We start from the raw sequence: 25,875 nt of genomic DNA on the forward strand, positions 1-25,875 counted from the left end.
GGGAGTAGTGATGAACTCTGACCTGAACCTTCAAAGCCACATAAAGACAATCATAAAGTCGGCCTTCTATCACCTGAAGAACATCTCCAGGATTAGAAGACTAATGTCTCAGCGAGATCTAGTGAAACTCATCCATGCATTTATTTTCAGTCGCATTGATTGCGACTAAATCAATGCAGTCACAATGCAATCAACAGTGTCACAACAGTCATACTTTTATGAAGACACAACAATTTCTTCACAGGTCTGCCTAGCAAATCAATCAAACAGCTGCAGCTGATCCAGAGTGCTGCTGCTGGCGTTCTCACTAAAACCAGGAATATGAAGCACATAACACCAGTTTTAAAGTCCCTACACTGACTCCCTGTAGCTCAGAGAATAGACTTTAAAATACTGTTATTAGTTATAAATCACTGAAAGGCTTTGCCCCACAATACATTAAAGATCTGCTGTTGTTGTATCAACAATGAACAATTACAGTAAACCTGCAATAAAATTACAATAAAACTGTAATAAAATTACAATAAGGTTACTGTGATTTTTTTTACTGTAAAAATTACAGTAACTGGCTGGCAATCCTACTGCCAGTAAGTTACTGTAAATTCTGCAGTAACTTTTTTAGCAGTGTAGACAGACCTCCAGGACTCTGAAATCCTGTTCTTGCTGTTCTGCTACCTCTATACCTGTCTCTTGCAAACACACAGATGGAAGGAGGAGACTATGGGAGAACTGAACCACGATCGCAGTAAGTATCAAGGCCTTGCCTAAGGACCAAGCCCAGAAGATTATATAATCCCTGTAACATGTATTGCCTATGTACATTATGACCTAAAACAAAAATCAACTCTATTTTAGGCACAGCAAACAACAATAATCAGAAACATCCCAATATTAATGTTGTCTTTCATTGACCTAAACAAGAGGCAAATACCTTACATAGAAAACTCGCAGAGAACTGGTGGAATATTTTCTAAAATTTGTACCAATCCATCAAATATATGTTTCTGTTGATAAAGCAAACATTTAACAAGATTCTTTGGAGAGCACTGATCAAGGTAATTTCTGTCAGCATCTGGCACCATGGCAATCTTCTGAAAAATTTATCAGAGTTCATTCAAAGGTTATTACAGAGCAATTTTACAAAGTAGTGAAGATGTCACCTTTGTACCAGTGCTAACAGCCAGAGGATGAGTACATAGTATAACTCATTCCACAAGACCTGTGAATCAGCCATCAAAACAAACATAATAAAGCACCATACAGACCCTGGCTGGAGAACTCACTGTCATACAAACTAATTGACATTTGAGTGTGGCTGAGTTTTATATGCTCCTTCAACACAACTCAAGTATGACGTGATGTTCACCAACATCGTTTATTTCTGATAGTCGTTAAAAAAGCATAGCAACAGAAAAAAGGAAAGAAACGTGAGCATCAATATGTCTACCATAATTTCTTTTAAGACACATTTTTAAAATAAAGCAAGAGACAAAGCCAAGTGGAGTTACCTATTCTGTTCATCTTCTTAGTTTTTAAGTTATTTTTATTTTCAGATTTATTTTCAAAAAAGAGGAGGGAACAATGTGCTATGGCTGTTTTTTTTTTTAAACTGCAGGCTGTAAAAGAGAGATGGAAAAGCTTCAAGAGAAGATTTTGTGTCTTTAAATCAGGATTTTTGTTGTCCTTTTTTAATCCATTTTTGCAGAGCTGCAGAATTCAAAATATGTAAAATCCTGATGACAGCTGACAGGATTTTTCTGCTGTGCTTTGGAGCTGCAGATTACAGCTGTGGGGAGAGGCCAGTTTATCTTTTCCTGCTGTGCCCTCTGTGTGGGCCTTAGGGACTATAGCAAGGACCAGTAATGGGTTTTGGTGTTTGTCTTTTTAAAATATTTTCTCTTCATAACCACATACTAATTTTGAGTGAGTAATTGTTTGCCAGAACCTCTGTACGAACCAAAGTGGGGCTTGTTTTTATCAGGCTAACAAAACAACCAGCAAGAGAACTAACGTTCAATTAAAGCTGACTCCAAAGAGCTGGTGTCAATGCTGCCATAATACGCAATATCAGCCAGTAAATTTGCTCAGCCCAGCTGCAAATTAAAATTAAGCATATTTAAGTCTTTGTAAATCAGTGTTCTAATATATTACCATAAACAACTTAAGTTAGAAACTAGAGCACTTTGCAACACATGCTCTCATTCTGTGTTAGCATTTCCAAACAACAACACAAAGAGCAGCTTTTCTGGCTTTTCCCTTCGCCATTTCTGAATTGTCTTCTATTTTAACGTGATCCAGTTCAAACTCAAAGGTCTGAGCGTTACTCACTGGCATGAAAATGACTGTTCCAGTGGAACGGAAGTGGTGCCATCTAGCATCACAGCACCTTACCTTATCTACCCAGGATTCACTGCAGTATTAAAAACATGGTGATCTCCAGGTGACAATATTTTATTTAAATGTATATTAAAAAAACAACCTAAAGTATTTTTACTGTATTGCTATTTCTGAAATGAATGTTTCTAAAATATTCTGTTGTGACAACTAGTCATGGATCTGATTCAGCCTTTTCTAGCAAAAGGTGCAACCACTAGGCATAAGGACATGTTTGATCCTCTAAATGCATATGTGTAATTATCAAAACAAGAAAGTGGAAATTTAACTCAACCAATTAGGCTACTTCATAAAAAAAGTCACTACATTTGATTGAGTACAAAAATCTTGTCCTGTTGACCAACAAATCACAATCAACCCTACAGCAGAACCAGTAAAAAAAAGGGGATTAAAACTCTGTCCCCTATCACGAGAAACATAGATAATAATCATTATTATTTCAGGGTTGGAGTATGTTATTACTTTTGTTAGGCTGTCAAAATAGATCAGATAATTGATCTGAGATAAAATCAGCTGAATAATGTCTTGTGTCTATACACCATCAGTTGGCAGCCCATCCGTAGAAGCAGTTCCAGATAACAGGTCAAAGCAGGTCCAATATGTTAATTCAGAAAGATGGACAATAAAACCTTAATTTTCAGAAGCTGTTTCTTGTTGGTGAAAATGGGACAGGAAGAGAAGCTGGATGAGACTACTGTGATGTTTGCTTATACCAGTTTTTCAGCAAAACAGTAATAAAGTAGTCTGATGAGATCAAGAGATTATTCTGCTATGTCTAATTTAGTATGAATTATGGTGTGTACAAGTACTACTTGAATGCAGCTTCACTTGTACAGCCACTGAAAGCTATGTAGAAGTTTAAACAAGGATCTACCAATCAGAAACATGAGGATTCTGATTAAATAGCATATAAGACACAAACTAAATAATTATAAACCATAATCAAAATAGTTTTTTTCCCTCAGACAAAGGGAAATGATATAATGAGAAAACATCTATTTCCTAAAAGCACTTTTTATAGCAGAAATAATTTGGTTTTGTTCTCTGTAGCTAAAAATGAGAGCAAACTGGGGATCTCTGAAGGAGCCAAACCCTGTCCTGGTTTCTACAGTTAGTTTTAAGATTCCTGCCTTCACTGGCTGGAAAGAATGATGAGGTCAGAAGTGAAATGGGGACAGGTGTGGTCAGGCATTAATTAATGTTAAATTGTGTAACCTTGAAGACATTATCATCAGTGACTTTATATCAGTCATCTATATCTTTCAGTGTAAAACAAAAATATATATCTAGTGTTTACAGCCTTAATAGCCACTGCCTATGCCACACAAACCAAAACAAGCAAAAAACATCAAAATATTTTCTAAATTCAATTTTATTTCTTTTGTTACCAGTAAACCGAAGGAGTTTTTGATCACACCATATGGGTTCCTGGAGAGGGTGACTCCAAACAAAACAGATGGTGAACACCGAGGGTCCTTCATTCACGACTAAGACCTAAGTTTTAGCAGAAGTAGCAGAGATAATTTAGAGAAAATCTCAAAATCTCCCTCTCCTTATTTGCTGCCTTGAATATAATAAACCTTCACAACACCTTGAGTCTGCTGCAGTTACCACCATATGGGGTTATGATTTTAGTACGTCATGGAATGTGCAGGTGTTTATCTTATAAACAACAATCCATTTATGTCTCCCATGAACAAAGTGCTCATCTAACACCTTTTTTTCTTTCTTTTAGTTTTTATTGGCTCTAGTTGGCCTTTATTTGAGAGTGATCAGACAGGAAAGTAGGTAATGAGAGCAGGAAGACATGCAGCAGGGGTCAACAGGCTGGGACTTGAGCCTGTGACATCTGCGTCGAGGATTAACCTCCATACGTGGGTTGTGCTTTGCCCCTGTGTCACCACAGCACCTACATGTAACACACATTTATCCCTGATCAGAAATTGTGGTAAACTGAGCAGGTCAAGTAGCACAACACACAAAACAATTCTATCTGCAGAAGTTTTTGTTGTTCATTTTGCACATGTGCGCTTTCAGACCTGCAGAAAATTTCATACCTCTACGGGGATGCTACAGAAAAGTTTCAATCTGAAACCCGGTTTCACAAAGTGCCGGTGTGAAAGACTCCAGTCACTGGTGCCATGTAGAAGAGTTACTGGATCGCAACAAAAATGTCATTAAAGAGTGGCTCAGTGTGAACTGTTAAAGTGAGAATTCACTATATTAATTATTTTTAGCACATTATCACCACTTAGGGTAAACTGTACATCTCTGTGAGAAACATAGCTGTGACGCTAAAAATAGTATGAACAAGTTTCCATGCATTTACAAGTTGCTAACGGACACATAGAGATCCATACAAGCCTTAAGAAATAGTGAGAGAGAACCTGCTTTCACATCCAGACACCAAACAATGCCTCAAGATGGCAAAGAGAACCTGACGTTAACTCTTCTCCTGCTGCCACACAAGTCCTCACTGTGGGAAATTCTGCTCTAGGGATGTGTTCTCACAGTACGAATCACCGGAGCAATGCTCAAGAACAATGCTGCACTTTATTATTAACAACAAGTTGAATAGCAAATTATACTCTGTCTTAAATGATCACTGGTCATCAGTTTTGATTCTTATTACTGCTGAGGCATGTTGGTAATCTCTGCCAGAAGGCAACGCTAAAAGCTGTAATCATTTTCATTTACTCCTAGATAAAACTTAGAGCATTTCAAGGCTGCAGTAAATAAAGCTTGACTAATCTGACCCAGAATCTTATAGAGAGAGGTGAAATACAGTAATAATGTTCTTATATCATGTTCACATGATAAGTCTCAAAGGGCCCAGATTATTGTGCCAATAATATCCACGTGGTATATCTACACCAAAGACTACTGACGTTTTTTACAGTGCGTAGCAACGCCTAGATCCTAGGAGATTTCTAAGAGTCACTTCTGCTAAGATGATAAACATCTGACTAATACAAGGGCCTCAAAGCTGCCTTTTCTTTTCCTTCCATTCTGTTTAAAGCAGCTAATGAACAGAGAAACAAACCTCTCAGCTATCCTTATATATTCCTGAAAAATACAAACCAAGTCCACTGCAAATTAAATTAAATAAGGCAGACCATAAAAAGGGCTTTTGCAGAAGGGGGAAGAAAGGAGAGGAATGTAAAACACTCATCAGAAGAAAAATGGCTGTGTTTCTAACAAGGCTGAAAGAGAAAACCAGAAGGTGTAATTGAAAGATTGCTGTGTGTCTGAATTAAGCATTTTGTTCTGGGTCTCCAGGAGTGCTGAGAGAAGACATTCATCACATCAGCAGGAAGAGCTGAAGGTGATAAGGCAGCAGCCAGGTGACGGCGCTGGTATGGTGACTGCAAGGGAAAAACAAGTACTTTTATCATATTTACACTGTTCATGGGCCTGAGGTGGGAAGTTAATGGCTTCTGAAAGAAAGAGGGGGGGAAAAAAATCAATATTCAAGCAGCAGTTAATGTAATCATGAGTTTCTCCTGGTCCTCTCTCAGATAGCTGGATAAACATAACTTGCTGGTCAGATGCCAGATTCTGCTTCAATCAAACACACAATAATTGCATCATGTGTTTCACTTTGCAGTGGAAAGAAAATGTTTGCTGTTGGGCTGTTGTTTACTAAAACCATAATAATCAATATTTTTATATTAAAGGCCATAGTTATCAGACTTCTTCAGGACTGGAAAACATCTGGTGCCAGTATAAAGCTATGACAAGCCTGCTGCCTTCTCCTTTCTGCCAAACCCAGCAAGCTGAGCCAGCCAGTTTGTTTTACAGACAGGTATGAGAACTATTTCAGCTTGTTCCCAATATATTTTCCAAAGCAATCTAGCAGGAACAGTCAGACCATTTCATAAAAGTAAATTAAGGATGCAGGTTGGGAGTAGGAACCCCGGCGAGTAGGGGAGGATGCATACTGAAGCAGGAAGTCCCCCAGGTGTATGAAAGGAGTGTATGCAGATGAACGATCTGTAACTACGTCGCCTGTTTGGCTTTGGGTGAATAAAGGAGAGCCTTAAAGGGGCAGTATTATGTAATCTCCAGGCACAAAGTGCCATTTTATAGCACAATCAACTGGCTATTTTACTGTCAGTTGCTACAAAAATGCAACTGAATTATATATATATATATATATATATATATATATATATATATATATATATATATATATATATATATATATATATGTATATATATATATATATATATATATATATATATATATATATATATATATATATATATATGTATATATATATATATATATATCAGTGACGTGCGGTGAGGTTCATTGCTGGTGAGGCACTGACTTATGACTTAGACACCACAAATATTATTGGACGTATGGAAATTTCGCGCATGCATACAACGCTGGAGGGCAAAAAGACTAATCATTTACATGTCATCCATAGCCGCGTTAACTCAGTGAAACTTAGAAATGTAGATATTGATTTCGTGCTATGATCCACAACAAAGTTATCTGTATTTGCCAAGCTACGCAGATTTGTTGCCATAGCAATTGTCAACAATGCCACATCATGTTTTAGGATTTAACACCAAAAAAACATTCAAGAATTTTGCACACAGTAAATTAAGTAAATTAATTTACTTAATTAATTAATTAATTAAGTAAATTAATTCGGTTGTTGTAGTATGTTTTAGGCTTAATGTTTAATAAATTAATGTTTAATAAATAAATAATTGCTGTGGTATATATATATATATATATATATATATATATATATATATATATATATATATATATATATATATATATATATATATATATATATATATAATTAAACATATAATTTCTTCGCTATGTTACAGTATGTCTATGTGTAAATTTATGACAATTTGAGACACTTGTGCTGTTGTAACAAACTGAACTTGGTGATGTTTAAGATAACTCAAAAAAAATCCTAAATGTAGAAGGTGACCCAGACAGATTCTGTGGTCCAGTAAGCACACTCCACAGGACACAGTCTCCGACTGGGGAAACCAGAACCCTCAGTGTTCACCACACCACTTCTAATTGGCCCCTTGGCCTGTTCATGGTCTGTCAGATCTATGATGTGCAGACAAACTCCTTGAGACTGTTCCAGGGTCAGCGTTAATGGCTGTAGCTGAAAACAAAGGTGTGGTGGCAGCTCAGGGTTGCTCTTTGTGCTGTCATCCATGGTCAGTTTTATATTAGCCATATTTTAGCTTCAGTAGAAAATTACAAGAATTACATGTGGCCCAGTGAACCACAAGCAAGTTAAATCAGAGCAGCTGAAATGAGTCGAGACAATGGTAAGAAACAACAACACAGCATTGTTTGACAATTAGCGGGTTTTCTGTAAACAGAGAATTGTTGCCATTTCTCTGTCATTCCAGGTCATCCACCAAAATCTGCTGGCAAATAAAAAGTTTTACTAGGAAAATTCCAAACCAACATCATGCAACATCACACTGCTTTGAACAGTTTAAAATAGTCACAACACTCTGATTAAACAGGAGTCTGTCTGCTAACGTGCTATAGTATTGGCATGCAGTCGATAAGAAAGAAAAAATAAATAAATCACCTACCCATTAGCATCACATGCTATTATCTCCAAATTATCTTGCCTGTGTGTACAAATCAGATTTTTTGTAACTTTTAGCATATTTTAGCACAAAAACACAAGTAATTATGTACAACTATGGCAAAGTGTAGCCAAACTGAGCTCACCACAAAGCATCACAGTAGCTGGACCAGGCCCTGAAGCCGTCAGATATTAAAACTGAAATCCCAACATATTAAAGAACAAAACAAACAAAACAAAACCAGCTGCTGATCTCAAATACAATTCATATGGAGACATGGAAATTACCAAGTTGTTGTGGAAAAATCGATGATAGGTGCAATGACCAGGAGTGACAACAGTCATAAACATTCAAATTTAGCTGAGTGTGAATTTATCTTTGTAAAATCGGATTCTCTTAGGATTTGTATCCTAATTAAATCCTTGCCAAGTCTGAAGCCTTCCTTAACGGCTGCACTGCATTCAGCTCAGCCGGATGGGTTTTCAGTCGCCATCCTCTTCACTACAAGCAGGATAAAGCAGGTATCAACTATTTCATCACATAACATCCTGCAGTGGCACCACAATCAAGACTTTCATTTACCTAAAAACAGCTTACAATTAATCTCAGAACATTCAATGGAAAATTTGCATTTAAAATGAAATGTTGTCCCTAAGTGCCATAGCAACAGCCTGAGCTGTGTTGGTGTGTGAAATACCAAAGCTATGAGACAGAGCTCCACAGTCACCAGTAAACTAATTGAATAATACAGGCAAACAGTTTTGATGTTATTAATATTTATTGTGTGATGATTATTCTGCTCACTGGCTCATCTCTAGTAATGTACACATTTGTTTGACTTTTTTTAGCAACTGAGTAAACACATGCACACATACACACCTCCTGTAACGTTATCCTCTGAGAGAGACGAGCTGACTGTGTGCCAGTTCAATTACTGAATAAATGACTGTTTTTGTTTTGTGTTACAGTTATTTTTTCCCCAAATGGCTGTTTTCATTTAATCTATCTAAGGCTTTTCTGTAGAGATTAGCTTAGTTCAGACCGTTACTGTTAGAGAATTTTCGGTATTATCATTTTGTTATTACTTTAGTTCACATTCAGTCTATAGATCGTTGTAATTTTCTGTTTAAAGTATTCTCTTCCTTATGTGTGTATGAACTGACCTGGAGGTCAGGACTGTCTGTTTCATCTTTATGTGAAACAGTTAACTCTGTGTTTCCCAGACCTTAAATTCTTCTTGTGTTAGTTTGACCTAGAGCTGAACTGGGCTCAGACCGTAGATCAGATATCACACCTGGCTGGTTTGTTTAGGTTAGAAGTTTTACGACCTTTGTTGTTCTTCCTGACTGCCCCTTTTGGCTGTTCTGCTTGGACAATAAAACAGGGGCTCGCGTGGAAGGAGATCAGAACTCTCTGTGAACGGCTGATGAAGTTGTTGATGGAGATCTCTCCTTTTGCAAAAGTTTTTGTCATAAAATTCATATACGTTGTCTGTGGTCTTTTATATAGGTTCGAGAAAAAGTACCTATCAGTTACTTTCCGCTAAATTAAATGATTGATGGGAGAATGTAGCCATACAGCATATATTATAATGTTTATACTGCTTCCTATGCATGAAAATCATCATTATTGATGTACCATTCTTCATAACTTTTGATGAAGCGCAGGACATGCAGGAATATTGGTGAAAGCAAGAATCAAAATAAGTTGGTAGGTTGGGATTTTAAAATTAATACCTGCTACAATTGCTGTCCTGCCCACGAAACCTTTGTCCAGATTGAGTACAATCAGCAGTCATCTCTGTTTTCATTTCCATCTCCTCTCTGTATCATTCAGTGTTTCATTTATACCACCAGAGCTTCTAGGCTTTCTGGTGTTTCAAGTCAGCCAGTCTATATCAGTTTTTCCATTGGTCTCCTCTTACCAAGTCATCAAACTGTTTCCAAGCAACTGAAGCCCTGTGCATCTATTAAGTCTGAAATATGGAATTATTCCTAAATGTAGCACTCTCTGAAACATCTCAAACTCACTCATCTCCGTCAATGTCAAGCACTTAGAATTCCAAATGTGCTTCAACAACCTGCCCAGCTATATTACAGCAAAACTGTTTCCATTAGAAACAACAGAGACATGTAGGTATCATTATACACAGAATTACTGAGCTTACAGGATCCCAGAGTGGTTGGAAAGTAGAACAGATTTCTTTTTAAAACCACAGGGTTCTGTCAGAATAAAATGCTCTTCTCTGATGCAGCTTCTGTGATTTTCTACTTTTGCATTATTCTAACCTAAAACATCCAATCTGCAAAGCCTGATCTGTTTAATTCAAAAATCTTAAACCTATCTAGTTTGTATCTTCTTATAATAAGCTAAGTATTATTAAAGTCCCGTAGAAAATTTAGCAAAATTTGGTTAAGGCCAGTTTTTTAAATTAGTGCAAAAAATGTATTTGCAATGTTGAATACTAATGGAGGACCAAAACTGACATACTTAAAAAATAAAAGCATAAATGTATATATTTTGTTTTTCCTTTCCTTTAAGCATTAAATTAAGTACATGCAGTCGTGAAGACATTGAAAACATGGAAAATACTAAAACTGGACATTAAAAGAAGAAACTTGAAAAAAACGTAATGGTTGTACCTCTGTGTATGTATAGCACTTACAAAGCAAGAAATTATTTAGGTTTATGCCTTTAAATTTACACAATTATTCCACTTATTGTGTATTAATGTCAATGATAAACATGTTTGTATGAATATAGCATAGGGCAATAAGAAGTAGGGTTGTCAAAAATAATCAATATCATCACCTCCCTGTAATTGATACTAGCAAAATTAATTATTCAAAGATACTTGTGCATCAAAATTGATGTTAACTGGTATTTTCCTCCAGTCCCAGTGGCACATTTGCCCTAATTATTACATTTCTTCTAGTTACTAAATTCTAGTAGAAGTGCAGCGGTAACACACACTGTCCCTCTCCTTCTCAATGAACTGCTATTGGGAGTTTTAAACACTGCAAACATGGTGAGCACATCCAGAAAGAAACCCCAGTGACACTCTTTAGCTGACAAGGGAAACACAACATTGTTTAGAGGCACTTTACCTATGACGCGAAGGACAGGAAAAAAACCAAACAAACAATGCCACATGCTAGCTGTATCACTAGATAGCTATCTACCTACAGACCCCATCAGCTGTATTCACCATCAGTTGATTCTTTTTTCCAGCATCCAGTGGAAGGTAGGAACTTTGATCCCTCACCCTAAAGCAAGCCAACATGAGCTTGTGCCCTTTTATCAATTTGAAGCTCTTAGGATGTTTTCCCACCTGCTAACCTGGTAGGCTCTGCTTGATTTGGGACAAAATCGCAACATTTGTTCCATTTTCATCTGCTGCAGTTCTCCTTAACACTACATTGTGTCAAACCAACAAAACCCTTTGGAAGACCTCTCCCCCCATCATCTGTGGTGGTGCTACACCAAAATCCACTAGAGGAAACAACATGAAAATATCTGAAGAAGACAGTAGTTGCAACTACCTTCTTCACAAAATGTAATCAGAAATGGAGTGGAGTCAGACTTCAGTTACAGTTTGTTCACTTTTTTGGTCGGCGCCCAAGTTTGAATACGCATTTACATCTTCCCCAAACAAACCGGACTGTCCAGCCAAACAAACCAGACTTTGATTAAAGTGGAATAAAGTCTGGTGTGAAACTCATGCTTTTCAACAAAACATTTTTGCAGACAGTTGTTTCTTTTTAACCTTTTTCTCATCCCCTGGGTTTTTCAACCTAAAATAAAGTTGGTGTTAAGAGACACCTGCTTCTTATTTGGTATAGCTGCCAGGGAACTCAAAGGAACACACCCTCTGAACAACCACTGGAACTCACACGGTGGAAAAGACTTTTTGATTGTAATAACTTAAACATGAAATAACATTAGGTCTGTAAAAAAACTTTTTATACAAGGTAAAAAATGTGTAGTTTATTGAACATGCTTACTACCTTCATCAAAAACACAGATTCTTAGCTTTCAGCTATGCTCACACTCTCAAGTCACATTATTTTTGTGTCAACTAGCAGATATAATTGCTGAAGTATAATAGCCAGAAGTTGTTGTAGTCAGCTACCGTACATTGTTTTTGGGATTATCTGAAGCTGAAATCTAAACAAAAATAAACTGCAGAGCCACTGAAATTTTGATTCATCTCATTTACTCTGTGTACTGTTGCCATTGTAAATTCAGCTGGTGACTTTCATACTTTAAAGTCAAACTACAATTAGATCCACACTTCCTAACTAAAATCTGCACATGTGCTTTCCATGTTTTATGTGATATTGTGGGTTTGATGAAGAAATAAAGTGTGTACTCAGGTTCTCTCTGCCTCCAGGCTTAAAGAGGCCCACTTAGGGAGTCTCTACACATTTGATTCTGATGAGCACACAGCAGACCGAACTCCCCTTGCTGTTATCACAGAAACATCATAACCTCAGCTGGCCTTGAGCCTTGTTCTGCATGATCACCATGGGACCAGCCCGTTCATCCTGATTAGCCTTGCTTCACGTTGTGCCAGAGCAGGGCCGCTTACATGCTTCCTTCTTCTATTACAAAGAAATAAGTAAATCCATAAGCTGTGACTCAGGATTAATGTGATTTTTATCTACCTTTAGGGAAATATGAAAATCTTCAAATGATGTTGGTGGAAACCATGGTGACACTTTCAGAGAAGTTATCAACAGAGCATCAGGGATTCAGGGAGCTTTGCTGAGAATTATACGGAGTATTGCAGAGACGACGCAAAAACTAAGCAGAAGGATAGACGAGCGACATGATTGGTGTTTCCACTTCTTTTGCCTATATGTTTAATCTCTTAATTATTTTCACACTCCTCATGTGGAGGGCAGAGGAGGGTACTACTGAGGGTACAGCAATCTAGGATGTAGCAGAAGAAATTCTTACTGATTAAGTTGTACTTGTAGCACCAGCTGGAGGTCACTGGATGAGAGCACGATTTCCCCTCTGGCCGGATACTGGTCCTGTTGAAAAAAGAAAAGGGAAGAGGTTAAGTACACTCACATTTACCAGTCTTCAACAGTTGATACTAGAAACAAGGGGCAAATAAGCATTTGCACAATTAGCATTGAGAATTAGAAATCATCAATTTCACACTCTTAAATGTGGCTTTCTAGAGGAGATGTAATTTTTCAGTCAGGCAACACTGTTAGCGTCACAAAATGCACCATACCATAGTCACCATAGTCCACTTTTCTTAAAGTATTCATTTCTGTTGAACTTTTTCACTTTTAGTCATGTTACAGCCACAAACAATGTGTTTCATTGGCTTCCAATGTGACAACAAACCTGACTGACAGACCAGCAAACTGTTGTGAAAAGCTTCCTGTTCTCTTGTATCACTTCCCTTCAGAAATTGTTAGGTGGTGCAGTTTCTCTTTCTACAGCTGGAAAAACCACTAGTGATCAAAGAACATTTCTGTCGAGTGGGTAAAAAGTGTGAAAATGGTATCCAAAAGTGTATGGATTCCAGAAATGTTCAGGATGCTGCGATCTGACAAGACGGCAAAGAATTTGAAAAACAGAGATGATTAAGATGTCAAATATACCTAGCTATTGTATTTACATTGATTTTCTTCTATTGTTTTCATGTTGCTACTGTTGCATTGATCTTACAACATATGTTTTTACAGTGCCTTACAAAACTATTCAGTGTAATGTATTGTGATGGTGTAGGACTGAAGTGTAACATCAGTAGACGGATTTGAAAAGAGTTAATAATTTAATAAACTGAATATTAGTCACATCTGAGGGAACACAAGAATCAGGGATGAAGGCAACCTGAGAACAACAAACGATCGAACAACAAGTTAACAGAAATACACACATTTAAACACTACAGGGAGCAACTGGAAACAGGTGAGAGCAATCAACAAAAACACACACAGATGTGGAGAAAAATCAAATCAAATCTAAATCTTAAGAACAGATGATTTAAGGACTCTGAATATCTCAAACTTAATATTTTATCATGTTCAAGTAATTTTTCTTTTGAAGAAATATTTTGGATGTGATGTGTTCATCATTTGATGATGTGTTTCTGCAGTCTGCAGCCAGGAGATGTGACACCTGGCCAGAGCATTTAACGCAGCATTCTGCTTTGTCAGTTTCAATTCAAAATGTATCAGAACACAATGAGTGGCTCATTTACATACACTGTTAAGTTGCAAAAGCAGACACCAAGCTGAGCACGAGGAGAGTCCCAGGGCTGAAAGTGCAGCAAGAACTTTCCAAGAAACTTTGCACTTTGCAAGAATCTTTGACCCCAGACAGATACACATGGCTGCAAGGAAACAGGCCAGCAACTAAATCACCAACCTGGATTTCACCGCAGCTTAAAAAGTTAAATATATTACTTTGCCTCATGGAAAGGCATCTCTATTTCACTTTTTACTCCACTGGTTCTCCAAGAACTCCCAGGCTTACATCATTCATCATTCTTCAAAATGATGGTTCAGAGGTTTCTCTGAGTTTGTTCTGCTTTATCTGTACATTTGGTGATCAAAAACAAGTGTGATCTAAGTCCTCACATTCCCTAGGCTGAATTTGTTCTAATAGGCAAAGCACTTACATTTTAATGAAGCATCAAGGACATATGACCTTTGTAATAACATGTAATACTCTGTAGCCTGCGTAGAGACATACATTTTAGCCTACAGGGTGGATCATAATGGACCATGGCAAATGAAAGAAATGGCAAGTTTGTAAAGTTACTTGAAAAATGACTGAGGAAGCAATCCTGTAAAGGATGAGGTAAAGAGCTGCTTGAGAAGACATTAACTGACAGTACACAAGGATGGAAGAAAAGAGACAGGAGATTTGTGAGATACCAAATCGGAAGAAATAAAAAATGCAGTTGAAGAAAGTCAGAAGAAGTCATGGCAGAGAAACTGGTCGGGTTCGAATTACAAATAAACATGGGGTTTCCTCACTGCTGAGCTACACACTATGCCAGACGGGGCTCATTAGAAGGATCAAAGATGGTCTATTCTGGATGCTAAGAATATGAGGAGGGCCTTGAAAATTTTCTGTTTCTCCACAATAACAGGTGTATTAAAACATAGCAAACATACAAATATATGAGATTTGTTTGTTATGATGTAAAGCACTTTGAAATGCCTTGTTGCTGAAATGTGCTATACAAATAAAACTTGATTGATTGATTGATCTTCATATCTTTGATCCGAATATAAAATAACACCATGACAAAAACTTTACTACATTAGTTATTTTGATCTGTTACCAGGAGTCAGGAAATGTTGTGACAGTTAATATTTTCATATTTAGTGATTCTAAATTCCACTCAGAGCTGTAAATGCAAACAAATGACTCCTGCACAAAATGCAGATTACTGTAAAGTTTATAGCAATTAACAGTTAAGGCAGAACATCAGGTAGGAATAAAAGAGGGAATAGAAAAGGTTATTCAACGTCATTGGGACTCTGGTTATGAGATGCAACTGTACCTTTGAAATTGACTTTAAAACTACCACAAGGTGGAAATAATACACCAAGCGCTTTGTGGAGTTTCTCTCCTATGTCGGGTTTACTCTGGGCTAGTGGCTAATACATATATATATATATATATATATATATATATATATATATAAAAATTCCCCTCTCACCCTCCGCGGGTGGTCTCTTTCATCCTAGGAGCTCGGGTCCTCTACCAGAGGCCTGGGAGCTTGAGGGTTTTGCGCAGTATCTTGGCTGTGCCTAGAACTGCACATTTCTGGACTGAGCTGTCTGATGTTGTTCCTGGGATCTGTTTGAGCCACTGCTCCAGTTTGGGGGTGACTGCCCCGAGGGCCCCGATGACCACAGGCACCACTGTGGTCTTCACCTTCCAGGCCTTCTCCAGTTCCTCTCTGAGGCCCTGGTATTTCTCCAGTTTCTCATGCTCCTTTTTCCTGATGTTGTGGTCACTTGGTATTGCTACATCCACCACAACGGCTTTCCTCTGTTCTTTATCCACCACCACAATGTCCGGTTGGTTCGCCATTACCATCTTGTCTGTCTGGATCTGGAAGTCCCACAGGATCTTAGCTCGGTCATTCTCCACCACCTTTGGGGGTGTTCCCCACTTTGACCTCGGGGCTTCCAGTCCATATTCGGCACAGATGTTCATGTACACTATGCCCGCCACTTGGTTATGTCGTTCCATGTACGCTTTCCCTGCCAGCATCTTGCACCCTGCTGTTATGTGCTGGACTGTCTCAGAGGCCTCCTTGCACAACCTACACCTTGGGTCTTGTCTGGTGTGGTAGATCTGAGCCTCTATTGCTCTGGTGTTTAGGGCCTGTTCCTGGGCGGCCAGGATGAGGGCCTCTGTGCTGTCCTTGAGTCCAGCTTTCTCCAGCCATTGGTAGGATTTCCTGATATCAGCCACTTCAGTTATTTGTCGGTGGTACATCCCATGTAGGGGCTTGTCTTCCCATGATGGTTCCTCCAGCATCTCGTCCTCTGTTCCCCATTGTCTGAGACATTCGCTGAGCACATCGTCCATTGAGGCTTTGTCCTTGATGTATTTATGGATCTTGGATGTTTCATCCTGGACAGGATGAAACATCCAAGATCCAAGACATATATATATATATATATATATATATATATATATATATATATATATATATATATATATATATATATAGCCCAGAGTAAACCCGACATAGGAGAGAAACCCCACAAAGCGCTTGGTGTATTATTTCCACCTTGTGGTAGTTTAAAAAAAAAAAAAAAAAAAATATATATATATATATATATAAAAAAATTCCCCTCTCACCCTCTGTGGGTGGTCTCTTTCATCCTCTGAGCTCGGGTCCTCTACCAGAGGCCTGGGAGCTTGAGGGTTCTGCGCAGTATCTTGGCTGTGCCTAGAACTGCACATTTCTGGACTGAGATGTCTGATGTTGTTCCTGGGATCTGTTTGAGCCACTGCTCCAGTTTGGGGGTGACTGCCCCGAGGGCCCCGATGACCACAGGCACCACTGTGGTCTTCACCTTCCAGGCCTTCTCCAGTTCCTCTCTGAGGCCCTGGTATTTCTCCAGTTTCTCATGCTCCTTTTTCCTGATGTTGTGGTCACTTGGTATTGCTACATCCACCACAACGGCTTTCCTCTGTTCTTTATCCACCACCACAATGTCCGGTTGGTTCGCCATTACCATCTTGTCTGTCTGGATCTGGAAGTCCCACAGGATATTAGCTCGGTCATTCTCCACCACCTTTGGGGGTGTCCCCCATTTTGACCTCGGGGCTTCCAGTCCATATTCTGCACAGATGTTTCTGTACACTATGCCCGCCACTTGGTTATGTCGTTCCATGTACGCTTTCCCTGCCAGCATCTTGCACCCTGCTGTTATGTGCTGGACTGTCTCAGAGGCCTCCTTGCACAACCTACACCTTGGGTCTTGTCTGGTGTGGTAGATCTGAGCTTCTATTGCTCTGGTGTTTAGGGCCTGTTCCTGGGCGGCCAGGATGAGGGCCTCCGTGCTGTCCTTGAGTCCAGCTTTCTCCAGCCATTGGTAGGATTTCCTGATATCAGCCACTTCAGTTATTTGTCGGTGGTACATCCCATGTAGGGGCTTGTCTTCCCATGATGGTTCCTCCAGCACCTCGTCCTCTGTTCCCCATTGCCTGAGACATTCGCTGAGCACATCGTCCGTTGAGGCTTTGTCCTTGATGTATTTATGGATCTTAGATGTTTCATCCTGGACAGTGGCTCTCACACTCACTAGTCCTCTGCCTCCTTCCTTACGGCTCGTGTACAGTCTCAGGGTGCTGGATTTGGGGTGGAACCCTCCATGCATGGTTAGTAGCTTCCGAGTCTTAACATCCGTGGCCTTCATCTCTTCCATTGGCCAGCTAATTATTCCGGCAGGGTATCTGATTACTGGTAAGGCATAGCTGTTTATTGCACGGATCTTGTTCTTGCCATTGAGCTGGCTTCTCAGGACTTGCCTTATTCGTTGGAGGTATTTGGCTGTGGCTCCTTTCCTTGTGACCTCATCGAGGTTGCCATTTGCTTGTGGTATTCCCAGGTACTTGTAGCTGTGCTCTATGTCTGCTATCGTTCCCTCTGGGAGTGAGACCCCTTCTGTGCGGACGACCTTCCCTCTCTTTGTAACCATCCGGCCACACTTCTCTAGTCCGAATGACATCCCAATGTCAGTGCTGTAGATCCTGGTGGTGTGGATCAGTGAGTCGATGTCTCGCTCGCTATATATATATATATATATATATATATATATATATATATATATATATATATATTGTATAATATCACTGCCCTCTGTTGAGAAGGCAGTGAAAGATTTCTTTGAGTGTCATCATTCAGTAAAAGATGTTCCTCTGTGCTGACCACACCTGAAATCATAATAGAACTGAACTCCTTTTCATATATTTTCAAGTTCATAGTAAGATGTGTTTGGAAAAGTCAGCCTCCTACAATCAAAAGTTCAACAAATAGTTTCAATGATCCGTTTGTCTGGACTAAAAATGCAAATAAACGTTAGAAGAAATAATCTTTGAGCTGCTGTTATAAATGCTCATGGATCCTTCATGTCTTCATTGCTTTTTTGTGAAAAGTGGGTGAAACTAGGCCACGAAATGGTTAGAAGGACTACTGTCAACTCTAGTGCAATTTCTCCAGTCAATCATTCAAGCAGCATGAAGACGGTGCAGGAAAGGTGTGAGCAAGTGAAGTATTGAAAGCACAGGCAATCACTTTGAAAACTTAAGAGAGCCTGAAGTGTGAAGGGAATGGAGGGTGGTGGGACGCTGAAGGATAGACAGTTCAGGGTTAGGCTTCTTTGTTACAGTGGAAAAGTACCTTGAAGGATTTTCTTCTACAGTGACATCAAGTGTTTCTATAATTAATCTCTGTCAAAGCTGGCATAATGAAACAGGTCCTGTAGTGAAAGGCAGTAGAAGGATGAGATGAAGACGGGGACGGGCGCAGGCAGCAAGGTATCCATTACTGATCCACAAACCGAATCAAGATCAGCATGACTCACCTCCACTGTGGGATATAGGTAAGTGTGATACTAACATAAACCTGCTAAGTTGTGTGAGTAAGCAACAAGACCATTACTGTATTGTTGACAAATTGTTTTGTTATCTTATAAATCCTTGTGTTACAGGCACTGTAGTAAAGTCAGTATTCTGGTTTAGAACATCCACTGAAGAAATATGAAAACTGTTTGCATTAGATATAATTTTAAAAGCTTATCTCAGCTTTTTTACACAGGAGAAAAGTCCATGTCTTGGCAAAAACAACACACTGTTGGTTCATTACCCAGGAACCTCTATCAGATCCTTCATGAGGCGACAGCTGCATGCGCTCTGGTTTCAGCTTGTTTGGGAAGCGGTTTGATGTGTCTCAGGATCTTGTGGCTCTGAAGCCGCCTTGTGCTGAGACAGACATGGGAGTCAGGCTAATCACACATATCAAAGAATCCAGAGCCAATCTATGAACTACAGTAGCATCATTCAATTGTACGTTTGACAAGAAACACTATGCTTCTATGTGCCTTCGATTATCAATTGAACTGACTGTTTTTATGAACATGTTGTGTTTTGCTGTTTAAGAAAAAGGTCAATCATTCTAGTGTAGCTGAAATGACTTGTGCACATTTATTAAAAGCTTAATTTATCTTTATGTTTTTTTTTTAACCCAGTCCTTTGTTGTCTCTTCGGTAACACTTTATTTGAAGGGGGTTGAATAAGACTGTCATGACACTGTCATAAACATGACATAACACATGTCATGAACATGAATAAGCCTTCATGAATATTTATGACTGTTGTCATAAAGAGTCATTCGGTAAATCATGACACTTTTAATACAAAGTTGACATTATTCAAAATGTCTTTGTTATGACAACTTGACATTAACCAAGAAATCATTACTGGTATAAATTTGTTATAAAAGTATTACTGATTGCACTTTAAAAATCAGGTAACTTTATGTTATTAAAGGTAAAGTTTAAACAGTCATGATTTCAGTCTTATTCACCCCCCTTCAAATAAAGTGTTACCATCTCTTCTCTTTGGGTTCAAATGTTTTGCTCATCCTTGTCCAGTGAATTAGTCTTAGATCCATCTGGGTCACACGTGCAAAGGTCAGCAGTCGCGCTGAACACCAGTCAAAACCCTACTGTCCCATTCAACACAGACACATACAGTTTAGCCCCAAATCATTAATGAAAAGGAAATCTCTTACTTTGGTTCACTGTCTCTTGTAGAGTTGCCACAATGCCAAAATTTTAAACTTGATACAGATGCTAAGAAACATACTTGATATGATTTTTGAGCAGATATAAATGGGTCTGTTTATATTAATTTTGATGCAAATGAGTGTCTTTGAATGATTATTTTTTTCTAGTATCGATTTTATCAAGATGTTCTTTATTTTGACATCCCTGGTCTCTCCTGACGAACGCAATATCAACATTTTGGAATCAGAGTCCAACTTAAATCTGATAGGATCTGGTGAATAGGGTGATGTCAAGGAGGCTTTCCAACCTTGAGACTTTAAGCCAGGGGTCCCCAAACTACGGCCCGCGGGCCGGATCCGGCCCGCCACGTCATTTGGTCCGGCCCCCTGAACAATGCCGGATCCGGCCCGCCTCCTCATACCAGAGAGGTATGAGGAGGCGTGGCGGGCTGGATCCGGCCCGCCACGTCATTTGGTCCGGCCCCCTGAACAATGCCGGATCCGGCCCGCCTCCTCATACCAGAGAGCATTCAGTGTTTTTTTTCATATATTGTATTTTCCGGTTTCTATGTGGATTTTTCTTCAACCACCAGGGGGCTTTTGAGCAGAAGTGAAACTAACTTTCCCTCAATGGAATATATACCAGTCAGTCCCAGTCACCGTTTCACTCACGGTTTTTTCCATTTGCATTCTGGGTAAAAATCTATGTTAAAGCGCGAATGTGTCGTCGCGCCCCCCACCCCCGTCGACAAGAATTTTCTGAGGTTTCTTTCTACAAAACCTGAGACCGGCCCCCGACTAGAGAAAAGAACAGCTATGTGGCCCTCGCAGGAAAAAGTTTGGGGACCCCTGCTTTAAGCACATCACCATAGATAAATAAACAAAATCAGAAGAAACTCACAAGAAGTTGCTCAGCAATAACAGTTTGATTGCTGCAATGGCAATACATTATTTCTTCAGCAAGGTATAAATAATGTTCAACATGCCATTTTTAATAAAATGTAAATAAAAAACATAAGAAAACTAATCATCACTTTGTTTTTGTTTTTTCTTTGATCAGTTGGATCATCTTTATCTTTACATATTACAATAAGGTAGTTCTTTCATCTGCCTTTTAATTTTTAAATCGTAAGAATATTCCACTATGAATAGATAAGGATTAAAATCCATTGTACAGTTACTTTATCACACAAGTACTACGTTCAAGTTCAAGACTCAATCATAAAACATCATATGCTCCAAAACCGTGGGGGTCGAAAGTCCTAATTCATCCAAAGTCATTTCCATATAAATCAAATCCATTAGAGCCAAAAAGGACATACATTTTCATGCCTCCTCCCCTGACTAATCCACTCTATTTGTGACTCAGCATGGAGTATTTTACAGAGCTACTTCACAGCATGATGTGTCTTCTAAGTCAAATGAAAATCCTTCTTGGCAACGGTAATGGCAGTGCGAACACAATCCCATCTTCAAAGGAGCAACAAATATACTCAATTAGAGCCATTCAAGCAGTCTAGGAACAGAGAGCTACAATTTCATAGTCACCAGTAACTCCTGGTATTTATTCAGGATGAAAAAATTCAGCACAATTTTTACAACCTTTGCTTCTGTTTGGGTAATCCACTGTTATCCGTCAGCAAAATAAATAATTTACACTTAACATTAATGTTTTTCCTTCTTCAGCAGTTTGACATGTCTAAAGGTTTCAACTAAAAATACATAAAAAAATATAAACTTGGCATAAGCTAAGAAGTTAGTTTAGTTGGTTTTGAAACATATTAATACAAATAGTTTTCTGCTGCTCTGCCAACAGAGGGCAGAGCAGCAGGAGGAAAACAGTCCAGTTTTAATAACAGCAGCATAGTGACGTTCTGCTAGACGACAGTGATGAGAACTACAGCCATGATGTGGAGAGGATTTCTTCCAGAGACAGACTGGAACGGGTCAATCGACTTGACACATGAGGGGCTTTATAAGTAACAACATTTGGAACTTTGAGCTTACCGAGCAGCCAATGTTGGCCTTTTGCCATGTGAGGTAAAACAAGGGTTTTACATGTGTAGCAGGGAAATGAATTTCCAGTAATGTCTTTGTTTAGAGGCTACATTATTGTTTATTGATCATTTTGTCAATGCATGCTAATGTAGGCAGATAATACATTTTGCCAATAGCATATAGTAATTGCAAGAAAATCACCCTTTTCCATCAGAGAATATGGAAAAAACAGATGAAATAATGCCATTAATATTTTCCTCATATGCTTTCCCAGTACTTATGAAGTATTATAGCCATAGAATGACAGCTCTACAGCAAATAATGTCTTGAATCTTTACAGTTTATTAGAGATGCGCAATAATGTTTGGCTGGTTGAAGCTGTTCAACTTACCTTTTAATCAGTTCTGACAATATGTATGAAAATAATAATTTGTTTCCAGACTCAGGTGCTAAATTGAAACGGATGCCCTGCGTGGAGATGACAAACAATGTGTGTCATATTCAGACACACTCTGGGACATATGATTAGACTATCTTTGCCTTCATTCTGAACGATGTACTTTATAACATCATATAATGTGAATCACCTTGTGATTACCATCACTGTATGTTTAGTTTACACACCATTATTATATTAAACATTAATCCAAATATAGGTTCAAAGCACAGTTACTTGAATGATTATGGATAAGCTCTCTTTTCAAAATAAAAGCGCATCTCCAGTTTATGTTTGATTCACACATCAAGTTTCTCTCCGGCGGCTATAACAGCCTAAAGCTTTGTGTTAATTAACCCTCTATGGCATGACTTTTTTTTTTGGGGAAAAAATATTTTCCTGCATTCTTTGGGAGCTTTTTGGTCCCTAATTACATATCAGTCATAAAATTGGACCCTGACACCTCCCGGAACCGGATTTAGGTTTGTTGCCTCAGGGCAACATTGCGCTACAAGGGGTCTAAAACGCCAAGTTTTCTACAGTGATTATAAGAAATGAAATACAAATCAAACAAAAACTATATTCATAAAAACTTTTTTTGACAAAAATAAATCAGACATGGTTCCAACTCACCAAATATAAAATAAACTAACTTTCATTAATGAAAGTTAGTTTATCCAATTTGCACAAATTACTAAAATGAGCATTTGTGTGTTTGTACATGTGTATGTTTGGCAGAGTTAGAATCACTAAGGATGTTGAAATCAGTCTTTTTCCCTATTATATGTTAAACATCAGGAAGGAATTGCTTGCTGATGTGAAAAAAAGTGTGTATCATATTTTTGGCACTTGATTATTGGCGTACCTGGGAATCACCATCTGTTTATCTGATTATTTATGGGTTGTAGCGACCAGATTCACATCAATGACAGGACTTAGGGCTGCAGGTTCTTTTTTATAAGAGTTTGTAGTTCTGATTTTTTTGGTAGAATTTGAGCCAAGCAAAGGATAACATTTCCACCAGCTCCCATATCTGGTAGATTTGGTGGTGGTACGGCTCGCCCTGTGTAGATTTTCAAGTTGTAAGGAACACCATCTGCACCAGCCATATGAAGTACCCTGCAGACCCGTATATTTGGGTTTAGCAGGTATTGCTTCAGTCTTTGCCTGCCTTGGAATGGGGCTATTTGTTCACTGATGACCAGCTCTTCACCCTTTGGGACTGAAGTTAGTTTTGAGGATAAACAAACAATGAAATAATGGTTGTACAATGGATCCTCATGTTTTCATTGGGAATGACCCCAGCTTATGAACCATGCACATTTTGTCCATGAAATGATCTTGCATCTATCTCCTGTTGCTGTTAGTCAATAATAAAGTAACAAAATTGGCTTTGATAATTATTTTGTAATCAATTGCATATCATCGCATTAGAATAATATTGTCTGAGCAAAAGGGCCCTAGCAAGCGCAATGTTGCCCTGAGGCAACAAACAAAAAAACACAGTTTTAGCATCCATCCATTTTCTTTACACCCTTGTCCCTTGGTGGGGTCAGGAGGGTTGCTGGTGCCTATCTCCAGCTATCGTTCCGGGTGAGAGGCGGGGTCACCCTGGACAGGTCGCCAGTCTGTCGCAGGGCAACACAGAGACACACAGGACAAACAACCAAGCATACACACACTCACACCTAGGGGCAATTTGGAGAAGCCAATTAACCTGATAGTCATGTTTTTGGACTGTGGGAGGAAACCAGAGTACCCAGAGAAAACCCACGCATGCACAGGGAGAACATGCAAACTCCATGCAGAAAGACCGGGGCTGGGAATCAAACCCAGAGCCTTCTTGCTGCAAGGCAACAGCTCTACCAACTGTACCACTGTGCAACCCCAGTTTTAGCATATAAATTATAAAAAAAATTGTCTTGAAATTATCTATAATGCTTCTTTACATACTCACAGATATTAAAATATTTTTAGTTAGAGTGACCCAAATTTAAACATGAAGAAAAGTGATGCATAACTTACAAGTATGGTAAGCAAGGTGTAGCATCCACCTCTGCTTCATAAAAAGGACTGTTCCTCTTCTAAGTAAAAGGTCACATGAACCTCAATACCTCTTTTATTTGGACAAAAATATGTCTAGAGGTATTTTAAATCATTCCCCCCAAAAAATAAAATAAAGGAGCAACGTGAGGTACAGAAATAGAGGGTTTTAATTTGCAAAACGACATTATGTATCTGAAAAAAAATATTGTGTGAGCAAAAAATCCTGTAAAGCACATATGTGCAACTTCAGTTAAAATTGGTCTTATAGGTGTCCCTGTGTCATCCTGAAGTGAGAGAAGTACCTGGTAAGGTATTGTTTATGTAATCTGAAAGATTTTTTTGCTTGTCAAATGTCAGCAATTTTGATTGAAGTAGCACATATGTGGTTTACAGAATTTTTTGCCCACATAATATGTTTTAATTTATTTTCAGATACATGATTTCCTTTAGCAAATCAACTAACACAAAGTTTTACATTTTTAAAGCCGCAGGAGAGAAACATGAATTAAACATAAACCGTAGGTCTGCTTTTATTTTGAAAAGCCTCCCTGGGGTCCAATCAGAAACTGAAATTTTAAGTTAACCTCCATTGCAATCAAACTCTGTCAGAGTTTGATAGTGAGTGTGAGAGAGTTTGATAGTACGTGTAAGAGAGTTTGATAGTGAGTGTGAGAGAGTTTGATAGTGAATGTAAGAGAGTTTGACTGTGAGTGTAAGAGAGTTTGATAGTGAGTGTGAGAGAGTTTGATAGTGAATGTAAGAGAGTTTGACTGTGAGTGTAAGAGAGTTTGTAAGTTTTGGCCCATGGGGCCTCTCATACACTTTGTTTCCTATATGCAGGAGAACTGCAGATTCAGAGAACATTTATTTTCCAGCAAGAAAACAAGCCGAAGCATCCAGCTAAAGCTACGCAGAGATGGTTTGAAGACAACAAGGTGGTTGTTCTGAAGTGGTCCAGTCAAAGTCCAGACCTCAAGTTGAGAGAATTTTTGGCTGAACTCAAATAGAGCTATTCACAGCTGATCCCCCCAGCCTGACAGAACTGGAAGAGTTTATCTGTAATAATGAAGGAAAAGTCCAGCTGAGCATTCTGACTGGAATCCACACTGACTGACTGCAG

General features: G+C 38.7%; 1 protein-coding gene and 1 long non-coding RNA gene across 2 annotated transcripts in view; both read right to left on the bottom strand.

The window, feature by feature from the left end:
• Nucleotides 1-25,875, bottom strand: part of adam19a (ADAM metallopeptidase domain 19a) — a 174,986-nt gene that overhangs the window by 82,116 nt on the left and 66,995 nt on the right. The window contains exon 3 of the mRNA XM_088016099.1: nucleotides 12,949-13,025. Coding sequence (XP_087872225.1) covers nucleotides 12,949-13,025 — 77 coding nt within the window. The remainder of the gene's footprint in view (nucleotides 1-12,948; nucleotides 13,026-25,875) is intronic.
• On the bottom strand, nucleotides 19,708-21,263 carry LOC148153860 (uncharacterized). Its single transcript, XR_015766211.1, has 2 exons — nucleotides 20,743-21,263; nucleotides 19,708-20,690 (listed from the first exon to the last, which is right to left on the bottom strand). It is a non-coding gene; the product is annotated as an uncharacterized LOC148153860 (long non-coding RNA).

Source organism: Poecilia mexicana, unplaced genomic scaffold (genome assembly GCF_051168715.1).
Source record: "Poecilia mexicana isolate PSO_F unplaced genomic scaffold, ASM5116871v1 scaffold_18, whole genome shotgun sequence".
In the NCBI taxonomy this organism is placed as follows: Eukaryota; Metazoa; Chordata; class Actinopteri; order Cyprinodontiformes; family Poeciliidae; genus Poecilia; species Poecilia mexicana.